The sequence below is a fragment of the Lathamus discolor genome, chromosome 5 (assembly GCF_037157495.1).
Source record: "Lathamus discolor isolate bLatDis1 chromosome 5, bLatDis1.hap1, whole genome shotgun sequence".
Lineage (NCBI taxonomy): Eukaryota > Metazoa > Chordata > Aves > Psittaciformes > Psittacidae > Lathamus > Lathamus discolor.
The window spans coordinates 93,124,574-93,151,118 of NC_088888.1; the positions used below are offsets into that span (position 1 = coordinate 93,124,574).

The window sequence follows — 26,545 nt, forward strand, 5'->3', positions numbered from 1 at the left end:
CCTTAAAAATGCAACTACAAAACTAACCTTATTTAGAATTGTAACTGAAACATCTAGCAGACACAGCTGAATAACTGGGGATCTTTTTTGTAATTTCCTTGTTCCTCATCCCATCAGGCTATTCCATGTAAGCTAGCTGCAAAATTAGAAAGCCTCAGCCCGCTCTAGAACTCCTATATGTATATACATATACATATTCATAAAGAAGTACAAAGAGCACAACAAGCACCATCTATTACACAGTGAAAAAGTGGAAAGCAGACAAAAACGGAGGATGAAAAATTATTATTTCAGTGTTTCAGTTAACTCATTACTAAAAATCCAATCCCTCCAAAATTCACATGCAATATACGTGATTCCTTACACACCCAAGTGGATGATTTTTAGAAACGCTTGCAGAACATGCATTATTCTCTACCAGGAGTGTCATGAACAAACATCTGGTTTGCTTGAAGTAGGTCTGATGATTTACTGGTTTCTAGAACAGTCAGTAATATTAAGAGAAAAATTTACAAAAATTTATGTGTTTACACATCTTTTCTCCACCTGTGCAGAAGCTCACCATTAGACTGCTAACATCTCCTAAAGGCTACAACACATACACAGAAAACACAAAAAGCAGATTTTCAACTCTCGCTTAACCCAGAGTATTGTATATTCTTGATTTGGTCCAGAGCTCCCGCAAAGTGAATCTTTTCACTGATCCAAAGGAGCTTAGTACTAGTCCTCACCATCACCATCCCCTTCCTACCAGTGAACACACCGTGACCATGCCAATCAGATTTAAAGAGTGTATCCCACTTGAGACTCTTGAGTAAAGAAGAAGTAGGAATTACAACTACTTACCTGAAAGGCCTGTACACAAAAATCCTAGTCAACAAAAAAATAGCACGTTAACCATTACAATTAAAAAACAATCTATAATCATCTTCATAAAACTCAGGAAACTTCATACTTCTCTTCTTGATGCTGGTCCTCTTGGTCACTTAGCTCATCATCATCTACCATATGCCCAAATGGTTCAGAAGAAATTGATACCATATTAGACAGGATAACTCTGCTATCACTGCTTCCTGTAAGGATCAGCTGATCATGAGAATGATTGTATCTGACATTCCATACCCTAAAAATAAAATCAGAAAGAACAAGAGGCTATTCTTGGCAGGCAGTGCATCTACAATAAACGATATATTTTATTCATTTTTTTTAAACAACACTAAAAATTCATCTTTGACTTAAATGTTGTAAACACCCTTAGAAGTGACATGCCTTATTTCAAAGACTGTTTTTGCCATCTTCATTTGGCTTTTAAGTTTCCATATCATCTATTTCTATGAGGTGCCTTTAAAACTCAACAAACAAGTTTTGGGAAAAAACCCACAAACATCAAAGAACAAAACCCACTATTCAATGGCATCATTCCTTGAGGGCAGATACCAATTAATTGTTTAGTGCGACAGATAAATATTTAAGTTCTAAATATAAAAATTTCCTCAAAGCAAAATATGGATTAAAAATAAACTGTTAAACAAAAATCTCACAACATTCTTACAGAAAAGTTTAAAATAGGCCCTAAAACAAAAGTAGGATTATATTTCTCTACAATTTTCAGATTTTACATATCAAGTTAATACTAAATGTCTTATGGTTCTCATTCTATTCTTTTTCCTTTAATCTTCTGGAAAAAAAGTATAAATGCTGCTTTTGTTAATTCACATCTTCATTCCCCTCAAACTAGCCTCAGGGTCCAGATTTATTTTGCAAGAATTACTCCAACCCAAATTCTACAAAATATGTACCGCTCATCTTTTCTCAACCACTGAAGTCTGCAGACGTCAGACAAGATTCTATCCTTGCTCCAGCCAGAGGCCAGAGCAGTAGATACAGGCTCTAAGTATTATCTCAGAAAATAAAATTACTCCCTTGCATATTCTGGCTTAAGGGCTGTAAAAAGTATGAAAAACATGGGGCTGAATTACTGAGCATTTCAACCATTCGACAACAGAAGGATAGACGGCAGCTGCCTTTCTGTACATCAGGTGCAGCAGATCAAGGTGGATTTGGAAAGGCACACCTGTATCCCAGCTGGCCCCTACAAGCCAAGTTTTGTTCTGTGCTTCTCAAAGGAGTACCCTATCTCCCAACAGTGTTAACAACAGTTCCTTGCCAATTAGACTAATATCATCTAAACTCCTAATTTACAATCACACAAGGAACATTCACATGTTGAAACCTTTCCTCTGTGCAGAAAAACGATTATTCACAATAGCACAAAACATAGTTAGCTTGCATTGTTCCTAAACAGTAAAATAATTAGCTGAATAAATTACATAAGCCATCCACCCGCAAAACAGCATGCAGATAATTTGTTCTACCAGTGGGAATGCTCCTCTAGTGTCTTCACAGGTTCGGTGACATTTCTCGTGTCCCAGAATTTCACCTTGCAGTCATCGCCGCAGCTAGCCAGGTAGTACTGTTTATTGGGATTAAAGTCTAGGTCTCGTACCAGCTGTCCGTGTGCATTTTCTATGCAATATATCTGTCTGTAAAACACATTAAAAAAATTAAATGGTCTATAGAAAGCTAACTGCACTCCACCGACAGGAATCTGTTTCCCTGGAAACTTGCATAATCCCCTCAGCACCCGCAGACCTAGAGTTCCCATTACTACTGCATAGTTGAGGGAAATCCCAGCTGTTAACAACAGTGACTTGTATAGATTTTTCTGCTTGATTCAAAGCTTTGCTCTTTTCTTGTTTGCATTAGGATCATCTGAAGCTAAAAGGAAACAGTAGTTCCAGATGATTCTAGCACAGCTCTCTTAACAGCTGTTATGAAATGTCTGCTGTTAAACCATAATATTTTCAGATAAGAGCTTCTCCACTCCTAAGTGGTTTTACTAATTTTGTTTTTATAACATGTACTTCTCCCTACATGAAAAAACCAAGATGCAAGTGATGCAACAGATATGAACAACAGCTTTTTATTACTGCCCAATTTTGTACTTGCCTACCTGAGCTCTGGCATTTATCATTAATTTACCTGTGGCCCTTAAACTCTGCCATGCACATATTCGTCCAACTGGACCACTTCAGAAAACATTTATAGTACTGCTAACAACCTAGCACCCTTACTCAAAACACCATGTTCCGCCAGTTTGTCTCCCTACCTAGTCTCTTAAACTTGGGTTGTGGGCTTTTATTTTTGTTTCCGCTATTGCATTACCAGTTTTCTCAATGTCACGATCTACCAAAGTTCTGCTACGGCAGTCACTCAGGATAGAAGATACTACTTAGGTATCCCATGTCAACACTCTTCTCAGAGCTTGAGAAGTTAAGGATCTAACTCAGGTATGCCTTCCTCCCAGGTATTCCGAGAGCTGTATTCAATATTTCCTTTTTTGTTGAAACACCTTCATAGAATTATTCTTTTTTTTTTAGTCTCAAGCATGCTTCCAGCAATAGAACACTTCTTTCCTCCTTTCTTGCAACTTTCACTTCTTTCTTGCACTGCTCATGGAGATGTATTCAAGGGCTTAAAAAGAAATACCACTGTCCATCCTATATTCAATAGTGCTTACCAAGAAGGCCTTTATCCCAACTTAACTATTATTCTGGCCACTTGCTCCCCTGCCTTCCCAAACATGAATCTGCTTTTCTTTCACTCTCTCACCCTACCTACAGCAATAATACCTACACTGAATTTCCCTCTTACACCACAAGATTAAGGCCAGACCACACAAACATTTTCTTCAGCTTCTGGCTCCTCTGTCTCATATTCTTCTTCCATTTTTTTTTAATCTATTCTCGGAGTCTGAATTTTCCCAATACAATTCTCCATCTAAATCCATTCAGTCTAGTGTCTGCTTCCTAGTGCTTAGTCTCTTCTGCTTCACAAGCCCTATGCTGGATGAAGACTGTTTCCCTCATCTAATCTCAGGAGTCTTCCCAACAACCTCTTTTTTTTCCTCCCATTCTTTGTTTGCTATGTCCAAAATAATTTACTCCCTCTATCTTACAGCTATCATAATCACATTCTGTGGAAGTAGCTATTCTAGCTAGTTCTTTAGAATCACCCTTATTCTTTGTATAGCAGTTTTCCGTTCTTGATTTCTCCCTCTCCCTCATTTTTTGCATCTTGTACTGCCACAGTTTATACTTCTAGCCTGACTAGTCATTATCCAATATTCACATCATTCTAGACACATTACAGTGTAATTGCAGAAACGACTTTTGCACATATTTTTCAAGTTACTCAGAGTATTCACTTCATGCAAGACAAAAAAGCTTTTTCTAATGAGACAGATCATGAAGCAGACTTCACAATAGTTAACATTTTCTACTTAGAAACATAGGTTTTAATCTTAAGGTCTGCCTGCTATGTGTTAAAAAATAGAATTATTACAGAAACATCATAAAAAAATTCAAATTTAAAAAACCCAACCCTTTTTCCTTTGACCCTTCCTTTATTGTACGTTTCCTTTAAAAGCACCTTCATGAATGAAAGCATACACATATATATGAAGTTAGATTTTCATATATTCTTTTACAAGGCAAAGAACAGGACTTTCAAACTGATGATAAGCTTACAGGAACTGACTTTTAATTATTACATTTGTATTTTTAGATTTTGTTTCTTAAATTAAATAAACCTTTTCGGCAAAACCATACAGGGCTGGCAAGCATGGGGATTAATCGTTACACCCCTGAGCTGGCAGGAACCAGAGAACAAAATTGAAAGTCATCCCCCTTTAAGGCAACAAAAGTTATTGCAAGACATCAGCCTTCTTGGTTTAGTGATAAATTACTATGTGCTAAAGGGATAAAGCGTATCTTAAAAAAGCTTGCACAGGCTTTAGTAGTCATAGCAACAGATGTGCACAACATCACTCCTTTGCTTATCAAAATCACAACTGAGCGGTGGGGGGGAAACACCTTATTAGGTATATTCAAAGCTTTAATTTGGTCATGATTTTGACAGATTCAGTAGTTTCATACGACTAGCATATTAAAATCTTTAATATAGCATACTATGCTATTTGTTAAAATAAGAATATTGAGGAGTGAACTTAACCTATGCATTACTTTCAGAAATTAAAGTTATCTTTAAATAATATGCTATCAAGACAGTTCATAGCACAGTCAGAACTGCTGTTAAATCATTCTCAAGTTGAATTACAGAGCAGCTTCATTCAGGTAATGCCCATGTATTGAAAAAATTATCCTGAGACTACCGCATAATTCATTAAAACTCAGTATACACCTTAGAATTGAAGCTGAGAGGGGGAAACAGACAAAACCCTTTACTAAATATATCAGCTACTCAAGCCCAACCATTCCTTTTAAAAGTGATAGCTTTGCCACATTACTAATCCTAAAAAACAAAACAAAAAAAAAAGTAGTAAAAAGTTAGGAGCAATGACCAAAAAAAAAAAAAAAAAAAATAATTCTATCTCCAAAGGAGATTGTCTTTCTTAAAGAACACAACTGTGATTTCTCATTACCTCATGCTTCGTGTATCCCATCCTCGAACTGTGGTGTCATTGGCTGTTGCAATCTGTGTGCAGTTGTGGTGTGGACTCCATCTTCCAGAAGTGAATTTTAATTGTCCCTTCCCTTCCAAGGCTGCAGAACTAGAAAGCTAAAATAATGAAACAAAGCTGGCAATGTTTCTAAATGTAATGCTAAAATGAAATTAGGTTCACTGAAGACAAAACCTGCACAATTGTTCCAAGTGTAACAGACTATCAAAATCCTAGGATAAAAAAAAAATAAAATAGAACAAATGAAAAGCTAGAGCCGATTCTGTATCTCACCAAGTAATTTTTACAAAGGCTTATGCAGTGTAATGTATTCAGAAATATTAGAAGTACTGTTCTACTTCATAAACTAAAATAAACAGTTTCAGATCATTTGTTGAAACAGGGGATAGACAATATGGGCACACTGCACAAATTCATGCTGACAGAGGGTGAGATTTAGGTATCATGAAAAAAAATAAAAATCTTCACTGTGAGGGTAGTGAGGCGCTGGTTGCCCAGAGAAGCAGCGGATGCTCCATCCCTCAAAATGTTTAAGGGCTGGTTGGATGAAGCTTTAAGCAACCTGGTCTAGTAGAAGGTGTCCCTGCCCACGTTAGGGGAATTGAAACTAGATGATCTTTACAGTTCCTTCCAACTTGAACCATTCTATGATTATGTGACTCTGAATACACCCAGTTCAATTCCTCCAGCTGTAGGCAACCATGCAGTCCTTTCATACCTGAACCATCCTACAACTGTTTGCAATTTCAAATAGTCTCATCATACTGGCAGAACAGTCATTCTCAGAACCACATATTTTTAAATGCTGAGTTTCTACATCACAGCAAGAAAATATTTTTATTCCTTAAACACAAGTTTTCTGCTTTATACATCAAAAATTAAACATCAAGTTCATCCTCTGAAATCTACTGTTGCTCCTATATACTGATGATGGGTTCCAAGTTTCTGTCATCAACAATTTCCACCATTTCACTCCTAATTCTATACTACCATTAAGAAGACCATTAAACAAAATGAAACCCAACGCTAACTCTTTAAAAACTGGTCTTCTATCCTCTTTTTGATCTAGTAGGTTCTCTTTCATGTTTCTTCAGACATTTTTTGCTCTCCTTTAATCAATCTGTTTATTCTAGTTGCAGTAATTATGGGGCACTCTACAAAGTTCTCCACTAAAGTCCACAATGTATTTCCTGCCTTGAGGAACAGAAGACATCTTGCCAAGGAAGCATCTCATGCTTATTGTTAACACCCTCCTATATTTGGATACATTACTTTTATCCAGATAAGACTGTGAAATCTTCACCCACAAGATCTTCCATCTTGCCTGGAATGCCACTGCCAGGTATTTCCTGTTGTCATAGAACAGAATCATAGAATAGTTAGGGTTGGAAAGGACCTTAAGATCATCTAGTTCCAAACCCCCTGCCACAGGCAGGGCCACCACATACTAAACCATGTCACCCAAGACTCCGTCCAACCTGGCCTTGAACACTCCAGGGATGGAGCATTCACAGCTTCCTTGGGCAACCCATTCCAGTGCCTCACCACCCTCACAATAAAGAACTTCCTCCTTCTATCTAATCTAAACTTCCACCTGTTTAAGTCTGATGCTGTTACCCCTTCTCCTATCACTACAGCCCCTAATGAAGAGTCCCACTCCAGCATCCTTATAGGGCCCCCTTCAAATACTGAATTAAGATCACCTATACATTAAATGCTACTAAAGAACCCAGAAGGGACAAGAAATCTAAAAGAAATCTAACTAATCTTTTGGATTAAAATTATCAAATATGCATCTCTGCTCCTTCCCTTTGTGAAAACATAAGGCAAAGAGAAAAATATCTTTATTTTAACACCTCCATTTCATTCTGTAACACTCATCTGCCATTCCAAACACAATGCATTTACCCAAGAAGGACTTCTAGCGATTTGGTGACATCTGACCAAAAGTCTGCATACAGAAACATTAACTGTCATCTTTACAGCACAATCCACCCAGACCTTGTGGAATGGTTGGGCTTCTCTTGGGTTCAGCTAATGATTATAAATGACAAAGAATAGCTAATTTAATTGCAAAAGGTAATGATGCAGTGAGCATAAGATTAGTTTCCCCCCAGAAGGTAAAAGTAGTGATCAAAAGGACAGGAGAAGCTTGTCTTAATGCAAATGCAGGCAAATATTCCTGTATTAAGTACTGTAAGGAAGAAAAACCTTAGCAAAAAACGCTGGGGCACGGGAGGGGAAGGAGGAGAACAAAACCCAACAAGCCTACAAAACCATAACTTATGGTTAGTAAATGTTTCCTATGACAGGTTGACCAGATAATTCACAGAATGAACACACCAGTAATTTTATTACAAAAAAGCTCTGAAAATACCAGAACCCTAAAATTCTTCATGCTAATTCTAATTAAACGTGCATCTTGTAACTTCCAGGCAGACAGAAGAGATGCACCCAGTAAAAGACTCTGAACTTTTGAGCACTGTAAGCAAGCACAATTTTTGGCCTATGCAAAATTTTAAGGCAAGTATCAGATCAATTTTTCACCAGTACTACACTTGGGTTATAGATGAACTTTTTCACAAACATGAAAAGTCCATAAAAAGTACCACTGGGTTTACCTCTTGCCACGGAAATTAATACTGGCTATAATACATACCTATCCAAAAAGTAAGCACTTGAAATGTGCTCATGAAACAAGAGCAGTGCTGCACCAGTGTAATGAATACCCACTTATTCCTATTACTTGATACAGATTCAGCAGACCAGATCCTACTACTAATGATGATAATGCCATTCAACTTGAACACTATCACGGTTTTGATAAGAAGGGAAAAAATTCAAGCACACAAATATTTTTATTATTTTAATCCTAGGCTATTGATTTATTCAGTTAAAATAATGTATACACACACAGGTATATGGCTATTTCAGTAATAAGTCCATAGCAACAAAAATATTTTGTAAAGACTTTCTTCCCCTCAACAGTCCCTACAGAACATGCGAGTTTATTAGCTACTTACTGCTTTGTTACTATCTGCTAGAACCAAACAGCATATTAGGCAAGACTTCATGTGGCTAAGACATGCCAAAAATGGACAACCCTTTATTCTAGTGTACAATAAACACCACGTTTCTCATTTAAATAATTTCCTTCTGTATCTGCATAGAAAAATCTAACGTAAAATTCCTGGGAAGAATTTCTGTATAGCACCAACTGATGCCTATAATCGTTTATAGAATCATAGAATGTTCTGAGTTGGAAAGGACCTTAAGATCATCTAGTTCAACCCCCTGCCAGAGGAAGGGACACCACACACTCAACCATGTCATCCAAGGCTCTGTCTAACCTGGCCTTGAACACTGCCAGGGATGGAACATTTACAACTTCTTTAGGCAATCTGTCTCAGTGCCTCACAACCCTCACAGTAAAGAACTTCTAATGGTTTCCATGGACTCTCTCCAGAAAATCTCTCTCTTCTTTTTTTTTTTTTTTCTATTACAAGTCCCCTTTTTCAATGCTGGTGAGGGTTGATTTTTTTTCTGTAGGCTGTTCTACACTTGTTTTCAAGGCCAAAAAAAAGTTTTTTATTAATATTCCAAGGAAGTGTGCTTTTACAACCACCAAAAACACATTAAAACACAAATCGTGCTCTTTAGGGTTATGACATATTTTGCATCCAACAATCCTGAATAAACAGGATATACACAGAAAGAAATCACTATTTCACCAACAGCTGATTGGCCTACAAACACTCCTTGTGTATGGTGACAGGCAACTGCAAAGTATCTTTACTGCTTACCCCTACCAGTGCTGTCTTCTAACCAATTTGTTCTTACAGTTTTCTCTCTCACATTCTAAACACAATAGCAAGCAAAGGATGGGGTACAGGGTTAATTTTGTTTGATTCTGCTTGGGTTTTTTTTTTTTTTTCATTTTGTTTTTGTTGTGGTTTTTGGTTTGTATTTTTTTAACAGAAAGCTATCTCAGTAATGAACCAGTTCTTATTTCTCCTCATCATTCCATGTAACTGTCAGTTCTACATAATTTTTTTCAAGTTATTTCACAATAACAGTTATTGTTTTTCAGCTTCTATGGGTTCTAACAGGGAGGTAATTTCTTAGGCAGGAAGTAATCTTCAAAGATTTCAGAAACACACAGCAGTTGATTCTAAGCCTGGACTTCAGGTTGTCATCCTTTTAATTAGTGGAAAGTTTATGGTAGGCATTTTAAAGAGATGTCCATGCTTTCCTCAGTCTTGCTCAGCTGGACACTTAACTCAGGAACCAGCAGACATGTTTGAGACCATTTTTTCACAGACAAATATTTGCCTGGAATGCAACAATACCAGTCATTTTAGAAGAGATTCACCTGGCTTAAGATTTAGATACCTGGAGTTTTGCCTCTTGACTTAACTTCCAAAGTCAAGTTTCCACAGACTATCACTATTAAACTTCACTTTCAAAGTGGTCACAGACTCAGTGATAAAGTAAGTACCATTAAAGAGTAACTCAAAATTGCTGGAGCAGAAGAGTGATAATGGTAAACAGTTATTTCCAGGCAAAATTTTAACCACAAGCAATTCTAATTTACAGTGCACTCACACGAGATACTAGATTATTTTAGACAGAAATACAGAGAACCAGTCAAATTCTGTATCAGGTCTCCTGAGTACCCAACTGCAAAATCTAAATGACATTCATAACTTCTGCAAACTAAGGTTTTATCAAACATTTCTGAATGATCCTATATGAAGATGTCAGTCAGGGATTGACAGATCTACTTCCATAGCCTTAGCTTCGTTAAGACAAAAAAGGGGTTTTGATTCAGCATCTCACTTTTTTTCTTGTTTCGTTTTATCAAATATAAGCATATAACAAATGTTACAGCTTAAATCCCTTTAGCTCACTTATCATTTACTTTGCCTTCTGGATTTCTTCTTTTGGCATCAATATTTGATGCAGTATAGGCATACTTTAAGAGAATAAAAGATATTCTAGTGTCCTGGGTTCAGCAGTAGCAGTCATTTTTGTCCTTCTCAGTAGCTGGTGCAGTGCTGTGCTTTTGACTTTCAGCCCGGGAACAACGCTGATAACACCGATGTTTTTAGTTGTTGCTAAGTAGTGTTTAATCTGATCAAGGTCTTTCTGAGTCTCATGCTCTGCCAGGGAGGAGAGAAAGCTGTGAGGAAGCACAGACAGGACACCTGACCCAGACTAGCCAAAGAGGTATTCCATACCACAGCACGTCACGCCCAGGATGTAGAACTGGCGGCAGTTACCCAGAAGGGCGAGATCACTGCTCGCTCCAGCTGGGTATCGGTTGGCAGGTGGTGAGCCGTTGTATTCTCTTCCCTTGTTATTTCCCTTATCATTATTATTATTATTGGTGGTAGCAGTAGTGGTTTGTGTTATACCCTAGTTACTGGACTGTTCGTATCTCAACCCATGGGAGTTACATTCTTTCGATTCTCCTCCGCATCCCTCCGGGAGCAGGAGGGAGGAAGGGGGGCAGTGAGAGAGAGACTGCGTGGCTGAGTTTAAACCACGACATCTAGGTAAGGAATGTTAATTGAAATACTGAGAGGATCGGCAAACTGAATATTTCTTTGAGGACAGAAATATTGATTTTCAGATTCATGCTGAGATTAAACTGCTGAAGAGTCTAGTCCTCTGCAAAATTATGTAGATCCCAATTCTATCGATAGAAGGAAAGAAAATGGAAATAATTCACAAATATTTGTGTGACAGAGTGAGGAGGTTAATTTTGAGGAAAGGAATAGTAAAAGGAAGATGTAACATGCAAAATTTAATAAATTAATCTTAAGCAAAATAAAATGAGAAAAAATGGTATTCACTGCAAGACTCCCACATATACTTATAGAGAGACTGGTAACATACTCACTAGACAGCATCCCACAGGACATCATATTTTGGTCTGTATGTTATACAGGCATTAGGAAAGGAATACTGATAAATTTAGGAGTAATACAATTCCAGTGGATCCGATGCCACAGACAAGTTCCTGGAGGCTACCCTTCAGAAACTTTAAACATCAGTTCAACAACTGTTAACAAACAGTACTTGGAAGAAGCCTTGGCAGGTAACATAACACTGACTGAAGTTCCAGGTGGAAAAAACCAAACTTTAGTTTTCTCATCTAGTGAAGTAACCCAAAGGGCTTAATTATAAACACAAAGGATTAAACTACATTATGTTTCACTGACACTATGGAAAATCTAGCAAAATAATAACAACTCAAGCCTTCACCTATTTGTACACAGTCAGATAGTAAAACAGCGAAGAGTTTGTGGACCCAGTGTCTTGACTCTTTAAGCAATTGCTAAGAATCTGATTCAGCAGCATCTAAGAAATGAAATTAACCCTGAACTGATGAGTTAATTCAAGAACTGACAATAGATCAACTGAATAATAATGTCCTTGACATAATCAATTTTCATTTTTAAGGACACTGACCCAAATGAGTCTGTACAGAAAGATTTAAAGTTTTCTACATATGATCTATGTCATTATACATAAATAAGCAAACATTTTTGTTTATCTATAAGAGGTGCTAGCTGGAGGTCTGTGACTAGTGGAGTTCCTCAGGGGTCGGTGCTGGGACCGGTGCTGTTTAATATTTTCATCAATGACCTGGATGAGGGAACTGAGTGCACCCTCAGCAAGTTTGCTGATGACACAAAACTGGGAGGAGTGGCTGACACACCAGAGGACTGTGCTGCCATTCAGCGAGACCTGGACAGGCTGGAGAGTTGGGCGGGGAGAAACTTGATGAAATTTAACAAGGGCAAGTGTAGAGTCTTGCATCTGGGGAAGAACAACCCCATGTACCAGTACAGGTTGGGGGTTGACCTGCTGGAAAGTAGTGAAGGGGAAAGGGACCTGGGGGTCCTGGTGGATAGGAGGATGACCATGAGCCAGCAATGTGCTCTTGTGGCCAAGAAGGCAAATGGCATCTTAGGGTGCATTAGAAAGGGAGTGGTTAGTAGGTCAAGAGAGGTTCTCCTCCCCCTCTACTCAGCCTTGGTGAGGCCGCATCTGGAATATTGCGTCCAGTTCTGGGCCCCTCTGTTCAAGAAGGACAGGGAATTGCTTGAAGGAGTCCAGCGCAGAGCCACAAAGATGATTAAGGGAGTGGAACATCTCCCTTATGAGGAGAGGCTGAGGGAGCTGGGTCTCTTTAGCTTGGAGAAGAGGAGACTGAGGGGTGACCTCATCAATGTTTACAAATATGTGAAGGGTAGGTGTCAGGATGATGGAGCTAGGCTTTTTTCAGTGATATCCAGTGATAGGACAAGGGGCAATGGGTGTAAACTGGAACATAGGAAGTTCCACGTTAACATCAGGAAGAACTTCTTTACTGTAAGAGTGACAGAGCACTGGAACAGGCTGCCCAGGGGGGTTGTGGAGTCTCCTACACTGGAGATATTCAAGGCCCGCCTGGACAAGTTCCTGTGTGATGTACTGTAGGTTACCCTGCTCTTGCAGGGGGGTTGGACTAGATGATCTTTTTAGGTCCCTTCCAACCCTTGGGATTCTGTGATTCTGTGATTCTGTGATTCTGTGATTCTGTGTCATAATTAGACAGAAAATTATGCCAATGACACCTTTTTATATATGTTCCTGAATAAGAAATCTCTAACAGTGAGTGAAATAATCTGAATAGGTAGTATAGTACTAAATTCAATTAATACTAAGAAATCAACACAGTGAATAGTAAATAGAGACATTTATATTATGCCTATGTACACAACAAGGATGGTAAATTACATAGGGGGCTGCATGGTATTAACCAATGAGTTAATATATTATTACTTGAATTCAATAACTTTTGGCTTTACTGACCACCAATTTTCCCTTTTACACATTTATCAAATTAGCATTGTTTTATTTTAGATTGTTCACTGTAAAGCCAGTAAAGTAAGGGGAACTCTAGAAAAAGGAAAATATTTAATCACCAGCAACAGACACAAAATACCACCCTAATGCTCATATTCAAGACAACTCATGGAATATTCATTTCCCCCACCCACATTAAAAGCAACAAGGTGTTTCTAAAAAATAGTTAAAATATTAGCAAATTATAAGCTATCTTATAATTTTATAAGGTAGGTTATAATTTTAGCTTTATAGCCAAAATATTAGCTAGTGATGCTGTTGTTTGTACTATATTCAAGTATATCAGGCTTTGTTCAATAAAAAAATCTTAAAACTTAAAATTTCTTAAATTCTTACCACAGCTTTGGCTGAACTTTCCTGCAAATCCCACAATAATATGTTATTATCAGCCAGCGAAATCACCTTTTTACCGTCTCCCATTGGTTCCCACATAACACTGTAAAACAGAAAGAGAAAACAAAGAAAAACAACCTAACATTAAAACCAATCAGAATTTGCACGAGAAAGCCATTTTAATGCTGTGGATCTAATCTATTCCAAAGTATATTAAAATATTAAACAGTATTTCTTCAGCTGAAATCTGACCCAGATTTTAAGTACAAAATCTGTTATTAGCTAGCAATCTAGCAATTTTACACATGCTAGATGAACATTACTGCTGCATCAGTTACTTAAAAGCTATGTGATACCAAATTTACACTTGCTTATCAAATCTTTTAGTCAGTGCTAATGTACGTATCTTTTCCTTTTTGAGTACCCTCTGACATCCTGTCCAAAACCATCAGAAAAAAAGTAATGCTAGCAGGGTCTCTAGATGATCTAATGGTAAAAAGATGGCTTCTTGAAATCGTTACTCCATTTGTTGTCCATTCTGCATACTGAATCAGTGATTATGCAAAACAAACAGAGATTATGCCATTGTAGGGGGTTGGAACTAGATGATCTTCAGGTACTTTCCAATCCTAACTATTCTGTGATTCTATGCCTGTAGCAATCATTCTGCATACATACATAGCAAGAAATGGACCTTGACGTACATTCACTTTCAAGTGCTTTCTTTAGCTTGAAACCTCAAAGTTCTTCATATGTAACGTTGTGCATTCTTTTTGAAGATGCACCAAAAATCATAAGCCTCATAGCTTTGATGCAACCCTCTTCCAGTTCAGCAGCTGTCATCGTGACTCAGTCAACACACACACTTTACCTGTGATTCACCAGTTTTGTGCTACACATGAAGGAATGCAAGAAATAAGTCCTCATACTCTAGTTCTACCTATGTGAAGCAGCATATTCAAGCCAGTCAGTATGGGCAGCACAGCAAAATATATGCACTATAACGCTAATAAATTCACTGAAGATAACAGTAAGGTTAAAAGAAGACTCCTTGTATTTGATGAGAATAGGCTTCCATACCCAACGCTTCTAAAAGAAAGTTGTACAACCTCCTAACCATTTTACATTGAGTGACACAATATAGCTGATGGCAGAAGATCACAACTTTAGTATCAATAGCTACATGGAGAAACTTCTTCCCACCTCCAGACAAAAACTTAAGCTATTCAAAGGCATTTAACATGCTGTTGTCATCCTCAGTACACATATGAAGTACCACCCCTTGAGGTCTGTCAAGAGTCCATCACTAGATGTAAGCTCTCTAACTTTTTGTACAAATCAATTCAGTATCTGGACTGAGGAAATGAAAGGAAGTTGCATGAGCAGAGGCAGCCTTGGGCAAGTGAGCCCAATGTTAGGCAGCTGCTAACTACCTTCCTAACTTTGTGCTGCACAGTATGTCTGCTCCTGTTTTATCCCAAATTTTGCATTACTCCTACTCTCCCCTAAGACAGGTTCTTCTGTGAACAGCTTAATTGCTTTTTAACCTGCACTTTCAGTAAAACAAGCATTAGATATACAGGCAAAAGACTGCACCTGTTTGCTGCCACAGAGAAGCAAGAGTATGCAGAGAAAACAGAACTATGCTAAAAATAATTAAAGCCAAAAAGGTGAAGAAGCTTGAACTATACCTAAAAAGGTTTGTTGGCTGACCCCTCACCCACCAAACTTTTCCCTACTATATGAGAGCAGACCAAAGAAAGGATTAGCTTCTGCATCTCCTGCTGGAACCACGACTTACATCTTTATTGTGTTGTCAATCCATGGAAATGAACTACTTCTAAAAGTTAATTTGTAATGAGCTCTCCTGAATTAGGACAAAATCACTTCATTTAGCCCATTAAGCTACCATCGTGTTTTTAAATGTGTTTTAACAAGGGCATGGAACTAGAATGATTGTATGATTTGCTTCAAATTGGGCTGGTTTGTCTGTAGTATTCCCCATCTTGTTTTTAAAAGTGTTCCTTGTTAAAGTTGTATGGCACAACTGGAGAAAAGAATCCATCAATTAGATCCTTCACAGACATGAAAACATTTTATGAACACATGTAACAGGATAAAAAAATTAATGTACTATAACCTGTATGTGATCACAGCTAACTTTCCACAATCCAGTTTTCCAAAGCAAAATTCAAATACTTCAGGGTCATCACACAACTGAACGGGTAACTAAATAAATAAACTTGAAAATTTCTTAAGTCCAACATTTTTCTTACACGTTGCTGTAAAAAACATGTGATTTGGTGTGATTTATGAGATAGATTTTTGATTATAGACAATTACAGACAATGAAATCTGGTTTGACCAATTAACTCTTAAGAGTTCTTCCAGTCAGAGTTCAATACTCTTTATGCTTGTTGATGTATTTTCACCTCTTCTGCATTGATCACTGAATTTCCAGTTGTAAAATCTAGGTTGGAAGACTTTCTTTGATGTTTTCAAAGGTAGGAAGCAATTTCACATCTTTAAGTGTCACTGAGCTTCAAGGTAAAGAATTATTATAGCTGAATACAGTGTGCTAATTAGAGCCAATTATAAGCCAGCTGACATACGTTGCAAGGAAAAGGTCTCTCCACATTCCCTCTGTCCTTCCGAAATGCCTGCTTTTCTTCTGTTTAATTTGTCTTTTATGAAAGTTCATTGTTTTACAGGTGTGGCTGATCATTCAGATTTTATAATCTAAGTGAAGGTTATTCAAATCACTCTTCATAACACATTCTGCTGCATTTTGTAGCCATGACTGAATATTAAACATGAAATATCATGGAGAAGAGGAAAAGAAGCTCACGGAACACCGGTGAGTGAAAAAAACCCTGGCTTTCAAAGCAAGATACAAATTTTAGAAAAGCTGAAGTTTTCATTTAGAACAACTTTCAACACAGCAGAGGTGGTGATAATCTTTAAAAAAGGAAAACAGATAAACCAGGCAATACCATTTTCCTGAGTGTGCCAACAGTTGCTGATGCTTACAGTTTGTGGAAATGGACAAGATAATTGTCAAATTCACAGCTGCCACTCAGAAACTGAGTGTCAACTTCATGGCTGCTCTTTAGATAATCTACAAACAGCAGACAAGCAATTATATTTGTTGCCTTTTACCCTATTTTGTTATCATCTGACTCCTGATACTTCAAATTAGCTTCTAGCTAGTAGTTCTTGTTAAAAAAATTAAATCCCACAAAGAATGTTTTCTTAATAAAGAAAAAAGAGAATTTAAAATACTCACTCAAATGCGCACATGAAAGGACTCTATTATCTGTGTTTTATGTGAAAAGATAGTTAACACCATCATTTATTAACGTACTGAGCTTTTACAAATGAACAATTCAAAGTTCTCTATTATAGACTAAAGAAGAATAAAGCAACACGCAAACACTTTCATAGAAGTGAACTGCAGTCAGCCAGAATATGTTGGCCAAAGCAAACATTAACTACTGCTTAACCATAATTACAGAAGTGACAACCATTTATTTCTAGAAGTGCAAAAATTCTGCTAGACTGAAAACCCTCATGCACTGCAAAATTGAAAATACACCCAAACAGTTGGTAACCCAGCAGAACATCCTGCAGCCTCAATGCAGCCCATCAGAAAAATTCATCTGTTATAGACTCAAATATTCTGCCTTCTTTGCAGCACAATGATTCAAATTTATTTATTAATTTCAATTTAGATTGCATATGAGGAAATTCTTTCCTGTTAGGGTGGTGAGACACTGGAATGGGTTGCCCAGGGAGGTTGTGAGTGCTCCATCCCTGGCAGTGTTCAAGGCCAGGTTGGATGAAGCCTTGGGTGGGATGGTTTAGTGAGAGGTGTCCCTGCCCATGGCAGGGGGGGTGGAACTAGATGATCTTGAGGTCCTTTCCAACCCTAACTATTCTAAGGTTCTATTCTACAATTCTATGAAATCGGCACTAGGTAAATAAATAAAGATTCTAAATGCAAAGGCAACTCTGCTAATCATATGATTAGAACATGTATTCTAAGAGGAAGGCGATTAGACTGAGGACAACCTGGAACACACAATTCTTACCCCTTGCCACAAATGTTCTAAAGAGGGGCCACATTTCTGAATGAAAACAGTTCTGGATATTTTGCAGTGTATTAAAGTCCATGCTGCAGGAAGCACTTGTAAATTATGCTTTATCTCAAAATTCTCAGCCACTGAGATATAATTTGGTGTCCAACTTCTCAAGACACAGTAAAACTACAGCTTCCTAAAAAACCTGAAAGACAAGGTGAATTTATTTTAGGTGCCTTTTTAGTTAAGAGGCTGCTGAGAAGAATGAGAAATGAAGTTAAGATTATTTTGGACAAGAACCCCAAAGACAGATGGGCTTTATTCTGACTTTTAAATTTTTACATTCAGAAATACAAAGAGTATCCAAAAAGGAGGCAACTCAGAATAAGTACTTGTCTCTAAATTTTTTTTCCCTAAATTGTCATACTACAGTCTTAGCAACCCCCCAAAGTCCTTTTGAAAAAAATGATAAAGCAGAATGCAAAATAATAAAGGATCATCCTCAATATTTGTATTCACTTAATCTCCTTGCCTACTACATTTACAATTAAACACATTTAGAGCGAGAAAAGGAATTGTGATGCTTGCTTTACAGGCCACATAAATGTCAGCATTGAAAAGGTATTTATGTACACGTAAACATTATATAGACAGCCTGAATCACAGGAGTTCACAATCTAACAGAAAGCATGGTAGTGAATTTGTTACAAGAAAGCAAATACAGGAGTCACTGATTTTAAGTAGGAGCTCCTAAATATCCATTTTGTAGAAACAACTATTAAATTCCTGTTGAGCTATTCACGATTTAAAGTGTTGATCAACAGGTGAACACCCCCATTGTTCGTAACAATCTCAGACTTCTGGCTGGCTGGCCATGGCTTTACATAGTAACACTTAAAACAGAAAATCATGCAAATGTATTATACAGACTCAACATATGAGCTGAACTGAAATAAACTGTCACTGTAACATTTCAAGTCACGAAACATTATAGATGGGAATTAACATCTCTAGTCTGCAGTATAACCAAGTTACCTACATTCTGTACATGCAGCACAGTAATTACTGGTGGATGCAAAGCACAACCTATGCAATCAAATAGGTGAAACACTAAACAGCAAGACCTGCTTTACAGAAAGCAAGCTCTAACTAACCATTTTCAGACTTAAGACATCAGTCAGCCATTTTTCTGTGTTTATTTTTGAAGCAATAAAATATACAAGTTTTATACATGGACAGTCCTTATCAAGTGTGCAGCGAAAGCAGCCTACAGTTCTTCAGATTGCAACAACCTAAGAAATCTTTAATTCCTTCCCACTGACTTGCAGGTGAAGCCAATTATTTCTCCTGTGTTCAGAGAGATAGCCCATATGAAAATCCCACTGAGTAAGAAACTCATGAGTGGGACTAACTGTAATCCATACTACAAAGCAGTTTTGCAGCACAGTGTTATCAAGGTCATGGGGGCTCTCCATGTTCATTTGGTATTGCAGACAAGTCCTTAGAGCTGATTAACGACATTATGAAGCTTACTTTGCCCGTTTGTTGTCACATGTATTTATTCCAGACAGATGAGAAACGTTAATTCATCTTTCCAGACAAAGTTCTGCTTTCAGAGATACAAAAAAGTACACTAGATTTTTTTTAGAACACTGCTGTCTCCTCTAAGGTCTGCCTCTTACTAGCATATCCAGCATATTACTAGATTTTCGCTCAACTTCACACTTGTTGGGATAGACTGTTCTTGAGCTTGAAGGAGTAGATCCTTAAATATTAAACAGCTTTCTTGGACCCTTCTTCCCTCTAGGATCCTGTCACATGGGACTTATTCAAGCTGATCCCTGAAGAGGCCAAAGTCTGCTCAAGGATTGTGAGTTTGGTTTTTGCCCTACGCCCTCTTCTCAGGATCCTAAATTCCACCATGCCATGGTCATTGCTGCCAAGTCATGAATACTGGATTATTTACAAGTGTACTTAAATACTATGGCAGAAATTCACAAATAATACTCTAAGGCAAATACAAAACTCCTCTTAACTTCATTATGTTTCATCCCATATTGGTCAAGTGCTAAATCCACGTCTATGTATACAACATATCCATGTAAACACGTTTTTTTTTAAGTTTCTGTGACATTACCATGATGTGTATTTTACAGTAGTATTTGAATTATCCTTTAATTATCCTACTGTTACTGATGGTTGGAATATCTCAGGACTTAATGGCTATTTAAAACATTTTGGAAGTTCTTTTTGCCTTTTACAAGTGTTTTAGACCAAGTCCATATGACACACGTGTGCTCAAACAGCAAAACGCACTATAGCTGTAAGGGTTTTTTGGCGACATATCTACAACAACAAAAGGTCTGAAGTATATGCAGTTACATTACTTCAGGAATGCAGTGTTTTGGCAGCACGGTTTATGGGAGCTGTTGAACTCTATAACCCAAAAACATTTTACTAAGTGTAAGGCCATGTATCTGCATGTAGGATTTGCAGATACTATTGTACAGACAATTTAACAGTTTAAGGAACAACTCACTCAGGAGCTGAAACCTTATCACTGATATGAAAAAGAATCAATTGACAACATGCTTTGGATATGAAATATGTCCAAAGAGTGAAATCAGAACTGCCTGGGAAAACATGTATGGTTTAAAGATCTACATGAATATTAAAAGTTGTTTTCACCACCTTTCTTAACAACAATAGGAAAAAAGCTTCAAAGTAAGGAGTTATACATTTCAGATAAGCAGACACAATAGATTACTGTCACCCAAAGTTAACTGCTATATACAATGAACAGCACATACAGAAGAATGTAACTCCCCAGCACATATCTGAGTTTCTTCTGTGAAACATGAGGGAGGTGGGAAAACTGCATGCAAAAGCTAGGATTCATTTTCAAAGCAGATGGACAGAAGTCACATAACCTCTATCGTTGTACAACATCCTGCTCATAGAGCAGCTGCTGTCGCAAACACCATTTCCATTCTGTTGAACAGGGCTTAAAAAAACCCGAAGTGGATATTATGGATATGTGACATGTCATGAAATAAACATTTAACTGGCTTGTCTGACAGAGATCAGTAAGGTGATAAACCTAAAAAAACTTTTTAATAGTATGAATGTCTGGCAGGAAAGCACACAGGGAGCTGTCATGCAGAAGTCCTACTCAGTCTCTGGAGGCCACATGATGCCAAAAGCTCTTTCCATGTACTAATGTGAAGATTAAGGGCTGAAACAAGCTTATTTGTGAAACAGCTGGAGTCTCTGCAGACTCATTTTAGAGGAAATATATCTACTTTTGGGGGGACAATCCGAGTTTTTTCCTATGGGATTTTTCAAAAGATGGCAACATGGATATAGCAAATTCTTGCTAATTTATTGCTGTTTGTAACAAACAGGACATCTGCATTGTTAGACGGGAGCAGGGGGAAACAGAATATTCCTCTGAGTACATTTTGCCAATGAATTGAAACATGTGAGAAGGAGAAAATTACGATTGCCTAGAATCTGCATTGATAGTTGGGGTAAATTAGCACTCCTTCTGTTCAAAAGGAGAGCAAACCCAATAAAGGTTTACACAGACCTGGCACAGAACTACCCTCTAACAATCTTAATCCAGTGACTGTATACTTGAGAGTATTTCAGGTAAACAGGCTGCAAGCAGCTGGCACTCTAGCTAGTGTGGCCTCACTTAACAATCTCTCCATCACCACTGCCCAAGACTGAACACCAGTCTGGATGCACTGCTTGAGGCTGCAGCGCGCCCATTAAGTTCTCACATACATTTTACCAAATAGATGCACTTTGTTACAAATTTCAAGGATCATTTTTTTCACCCAACAGACATCCAAAAGACATTTCAAAGCCCTGAATGTTTAAGTACCATGCAAGTAAGTGTCAGCAATATTACTTCATCTACAGTCTTTCCAGAATGTTATGCTAGGGAAGCACAGTACTTACAGGGAAGAATCCTACTCTGAGGAATAAATATTCTAAATAATAAATGCTTAATGGCATTTTGGAGAGCAAACTGGAGTCTGAGACGAAAAAAACAGGGACACCTGTTCAAAGCCTGTTCCTCGTGAACACTTAAAATTCACCCACATAACTATTTTTTTCCACAGTTCTGCAACATCATTTTTAATTAATTAATTTATTTATTTATTTACATTTCCCACTAACCTTTTAAGCAATTCCATCAAAACTGGGAATAAAATCAGCTGGTACCTATTTCACCTGCAAAATCAGTTGAGGCAGACTGCAACTAATTCTTTTAGGGCTAAGAATAGCTAGAGGGGCATTACATACAGGAAAAAGAAAACCAACTTTTAAAAATAGCTGAGTTTTCTTTAGGTAGGGAAAAATCTCAACTAATTTGGCAGTAAAACTAGGGAATATGACAGCATGGTGAAAACTGAAGTGAAAAATTACTTTCAAGTTGGGAAGAAGTGAAATTGTACTCTGCAAACTCATTTTTTATTTGCAGAGTAACACAGTTTCTGTACTGTTTTCTGTATCATGATTTACAAACCCAAGGTAAACACAAACAACTGCAAAGACTTCACCCAAACTAATTTTCATTTTAATGTATGAAATCTATTGAAATTATCAGAAGTGGTCATAAGCTAACTGAACACATAGAGCAAGTTTGCATACATTAAACACAGCATACCTTTCCCTTAGTACTTGCTTCTATGTCAGATTTTGCTTTACAAGACTAGAGTCAAATTCTGATGAAAATTTAGCAAAATAAACTTGGCACACAACACAAGGATTTACTATTTTACTATCTAATTAAAGAATCACAATTATTCCTTAGTATATACAATTACATTGAATACCATAACATTTTAAACTTGCACACTACTAACTACTCCAAATTACTAAAAACATTCAATGGAATGGAAGACATGAAAGTTACAAATTACTCTACTGGTTCCAGACACATTTTAGAGGATGATAAAAGGGGAAAATGGAAGAGAAAATGTGAGAAAGAGACAACAAATGGTTGAACATATGGATTTATATATAATACATGGATTTATTTACAATAAAGGATAATCAAAGATTCAAAAGAGCAAAATCCTGTAAAGAATTGAAGATACCACACAGAATTAAGGCGGGAGAAGTGAAAGTAGAGGAACAGAAGATACAGTTAGGATTTTTACTGTTTTAGAAAGAATGAGAATATAGAAGGTAGAGTGACTGATAAGCTTAAACCACGACAGCGGCCCAGTGAAAACACTTATCATGTAGTAAGTTTTTTCCAAAAACCTTTCCTGTGTACTTCATCTTTGTAATATGAGAGGTGACTGATGAAGAACGTAAATGCATGGAATGAACGAGGTGTGGAAGAATTATTCTTAAACGTTGACAATGTTTTGAATCTGTAATTAACCGGCTTCACCAATATGTTTCTCCTGACAACTCTGAAATTTTATGCATTATGTGAAGAAACTGAAAGGCCTACAGCACAGTACCAGAGCTGGGCAGCTGTTACAAAAAACCTAAACCACCCTGGACTTCGGTTTGTATTCCAGGCCATGCAACTGACACTCCTGATGCTTTCAAAGAAACCTCCATATACAAATACCAAAGAGACCCCTTTCCTCACAGCTGTGTTTCTGGTACTGGGACACATGAAGTGTTAGGATGAGGATTTAATAAAAAAAAAATTAATTGTGATTACATTTATTACATGCCTTTGCTGTAAATCATATATAACAATTAATATACCATATATTAAGACCATATCATCCTCCTAAAAGGAAGTGTTACTTTCAGATTTAAATTCATTAGATGTAAACAATTAATTGTTTTGTACTTTTTTTCTTTATGAAACACTAAGGTAGAATTTCAGACATACTATGATGCCTAACAGAGGGGTACTATAGAAGAATTAATGTTACCAACATCATGATAGGAAGTGAAAGTGTCACCCGAATGCAATGTGAAAGTGTTCAGAGCTATTAAAAATACCACTTTCACATTTTTTTTTGATTTTTGGATTCTCTTACTTTTTGGCTTTTTTACTTTTTTACAATGTTATGGGATGCATTTGTGGTGGTTTTGTTTGTTTGTTTTAAATACTATTGTAAAGGCCAGAAAGAATAAGTAAAATGCTTCAGGATCTCAATTCTGGAATGCACGTACCTGTCTTCAGGCCATCAATTACAGATGTGTTTAACTTCCATCAGGTGAGAGTTAAGCATGTTCATTCCACTGATGAATGTGATGAAACTGAAGCAATAATGTTATGCATAGTACCTTATGTATTTTAAATAAAGTAATCTTCCATTCAAGCTGAAAGGCCTGCTACAGAAAATTTGTGCTTTGGTACAAAGCTGACCTTAAAGAGGTTGTTCCATACTGTGCAGCCACACAGCCAAGGTACTTATCAGTACTTCTCTATTTGGAGACCATAGGTGAAATATACATGGGTATATGTAAGTACATACAAAACCTGTGGGAATAGCTCATTTATAGCAACTTTCTCCTTTGTGAATTCAAAATTCCAGTTTAATATTTTAGTGGTAAGCAACCTGGAGTTCTTGAAACATCTGTGACTTCTAAAAAAACCTATTATTTATCTTCCTCTCTAACTTCTCTTAGATGTAGTAATATCTGCAAATCCATACTCAGGATTGATTGAGTGGGATACAAAAAACCAAACAGGCAACTTCAGCAAGTAGAGGAGCTTAATGAAGTGATGTACTGTTATTCCTAACACCCTTTCCAAATTTTTTTGGCAGCTATTGTTTTCTATATAAAACCTGAATCCTTCATTCCGCACCTTTCAGGACTCCCTTATTTATTTTGCTTTTTTTTTTATTCCAAATTTACTCCATGAACCACCAAACTAGTTCACTTGTTCCTCCTCTCTTTTGAAGCACTTACCTTGCTACTGAGCAGCGTCAGCTGTATGTTATGCCTGCCAAACTTGGAAAGCAAAAAGTAGGATATCAAGCAAATATAGGCATGCCTGCTTTCAGCACATTGCAAGAGGAGAACCTCCAGCTTCACTTCTGACAAAAGTAGTCCCTGCTGAGTTCCAAATTCAAGATCTCACAGATTACATTCTCTCACAGCCTATAGTACCCTCCGCTGAGTACTACTCTGCCAAGTCTACTATCAAAAATCGGAAAATGAAGTAGGCAGTAAGTTACTTCTAAAACGTAAGACTTCAGGATATTAGAAGACACAGTTTTAGAAATTTCTCCAAGCTGCACTCAGAGGAGTATCAAAATCTCATTAAATGCTGTCATGTTTTCTCGGCCTCTCCCATCCAGACTGTACCTTGGACTGCTTCTCGCAAGATACCCAAATGGCAAGTTTCTATAATCACTGAAATTTAAAACACTGCACAAATCAACAGACCTATGGTTATATATGTGTAACACTGTGAATACATACATCTATCAACAACACAAATGTATAGTAGTAGCTTTCTTCTTCCTTTTAAGCACAAAAATGCCCATGTATCTCTGTAGTTCTGGAAGTAATTCCAATGGGAGTTTTGCTCTCAAAATCTTTGCATTTTGGCTCACATGAGGAACAGCAGATAACAGATGAAAAAAGTCTTAGGCTTGAACCACACGGAGCAATTAATAGGCCTACTCATTTGCTTAATTTAAGCATCTGCTTAATTTTCTGAACTCCCTATGCCATAGAAGAGTTTGAATAAAAATTCTAGTGGGTTCCAGATGCAAAGCTTAGAGGTAGCAAACAATCTCAGTAACTGAAAGCAAAAAGTTATGCTTAATTTTTAAACACAGTTATCTCATCCAACACAGATAAAATAGAACTACAGAAAAGCATTTTGTTTTCACTTCCCTGTAATGTCTCAGAGATCAGACCAATTGCATTTTCAATAGTTTTGCTTTTTCCTTTCAATTATAGTCAAATCTCAATTACTTAAGATCTGCAACCCAGATCCGTGAACATTGTAAAGTAACTGCGCTATAGATGCTGAGACACACAAAATACCTTCCCATGAGCTACTGTCTGGAATCACGGAAGTTCACACTAGGTGCCACAAAGGCTGAGATCATCACACCCTGCATCCCTAAACTGTACTGTCAGCTACAGCACTCTGCCCTGCCCAACATATAAAGATGCGATAAAAGCCCATTGTATGTTTTTACTCCCTTTTTTTTTTCTTTTCTTTTTTTAAGCATGCTTTCTGATTAATCACTTCCAAACTTTTCCATCCTTAACCAAGGTAGCAGACCTGGTATGTCACTCTACTGCACTCTGTGGATTAGACAACCTTCTTAAAAGTGCATGTGGTCACATTGAACCCCTGAGTTCAGGGTTCAGCCTGTGTTTTGGGAGTAAAATGTACAGAAGAATGCTCTAATGGTAAGGCAAATAACAGAGCCAGAATAAGTGTTGCCCTTCTTACTGAAAGTGCATGATGCCAGACCACTGCTGATCTCATACAAAGTGACTGTGTACACCAGAATGCTGGTCTTACATTGAAGTTTCAAAACTATTTACACTTTGCATTAAGGAAAATTGCTTTTCTGATTAATGGTTGGTTGCAACAACAGTTGTACCATAAGTGTATAAAATAGTCTCATATTTTTTCTAAACATCTAAAATGTGTAATAGAAAAGAATCTTTAACTTGCTATTGGTAGTCAACACACCACTTAGTGGGACAT

General features: G+C 37.2%; 1 protein-coding gene across 6 annotated transcripts in view; it reads right to left on the reverse strand.

The window, feature by feature from the left end:
* Positions 1-26,545, reverse strand: part of EIPR1 (EARP complex and GARP complex interacting protein 1) — an 84,893-nt gene that overhangs the window by 16,923 nt on the left and 41,425 nt on the right. For 4 of the 6 annotated variants that reach the window (XM_065681561.1, XM_065681564.1, XM_065681562.1 and 1 more), the window contains 5 exons: positions 13,799-13,898; positions 5,504-5,640; positions 2,376-2,543; positions 956-1,123; positions 847-870 (listed from right to left, as the gene is read on the reverse strand). In XM_065681561.1, coding sequence (XP_065537633.1) covers positions 847-870; positions 956-1,123; positions 2,376-2,543; positions 5,504-5,640; positions 13,799-13,898 — 597 coding nt within the window. Of the gene's footprint in view, positions 1-322; positions 479-846; positions 871-955; positions 1,124-2,375; positions 2,544-5,503; positions 5,641-13,798; positions 13,899-26,545 lie in introns of those variants that run through there. The other 2 variants (XM_065681565.1, XM_065681563.1) reach the window with 2 other exon arrangements.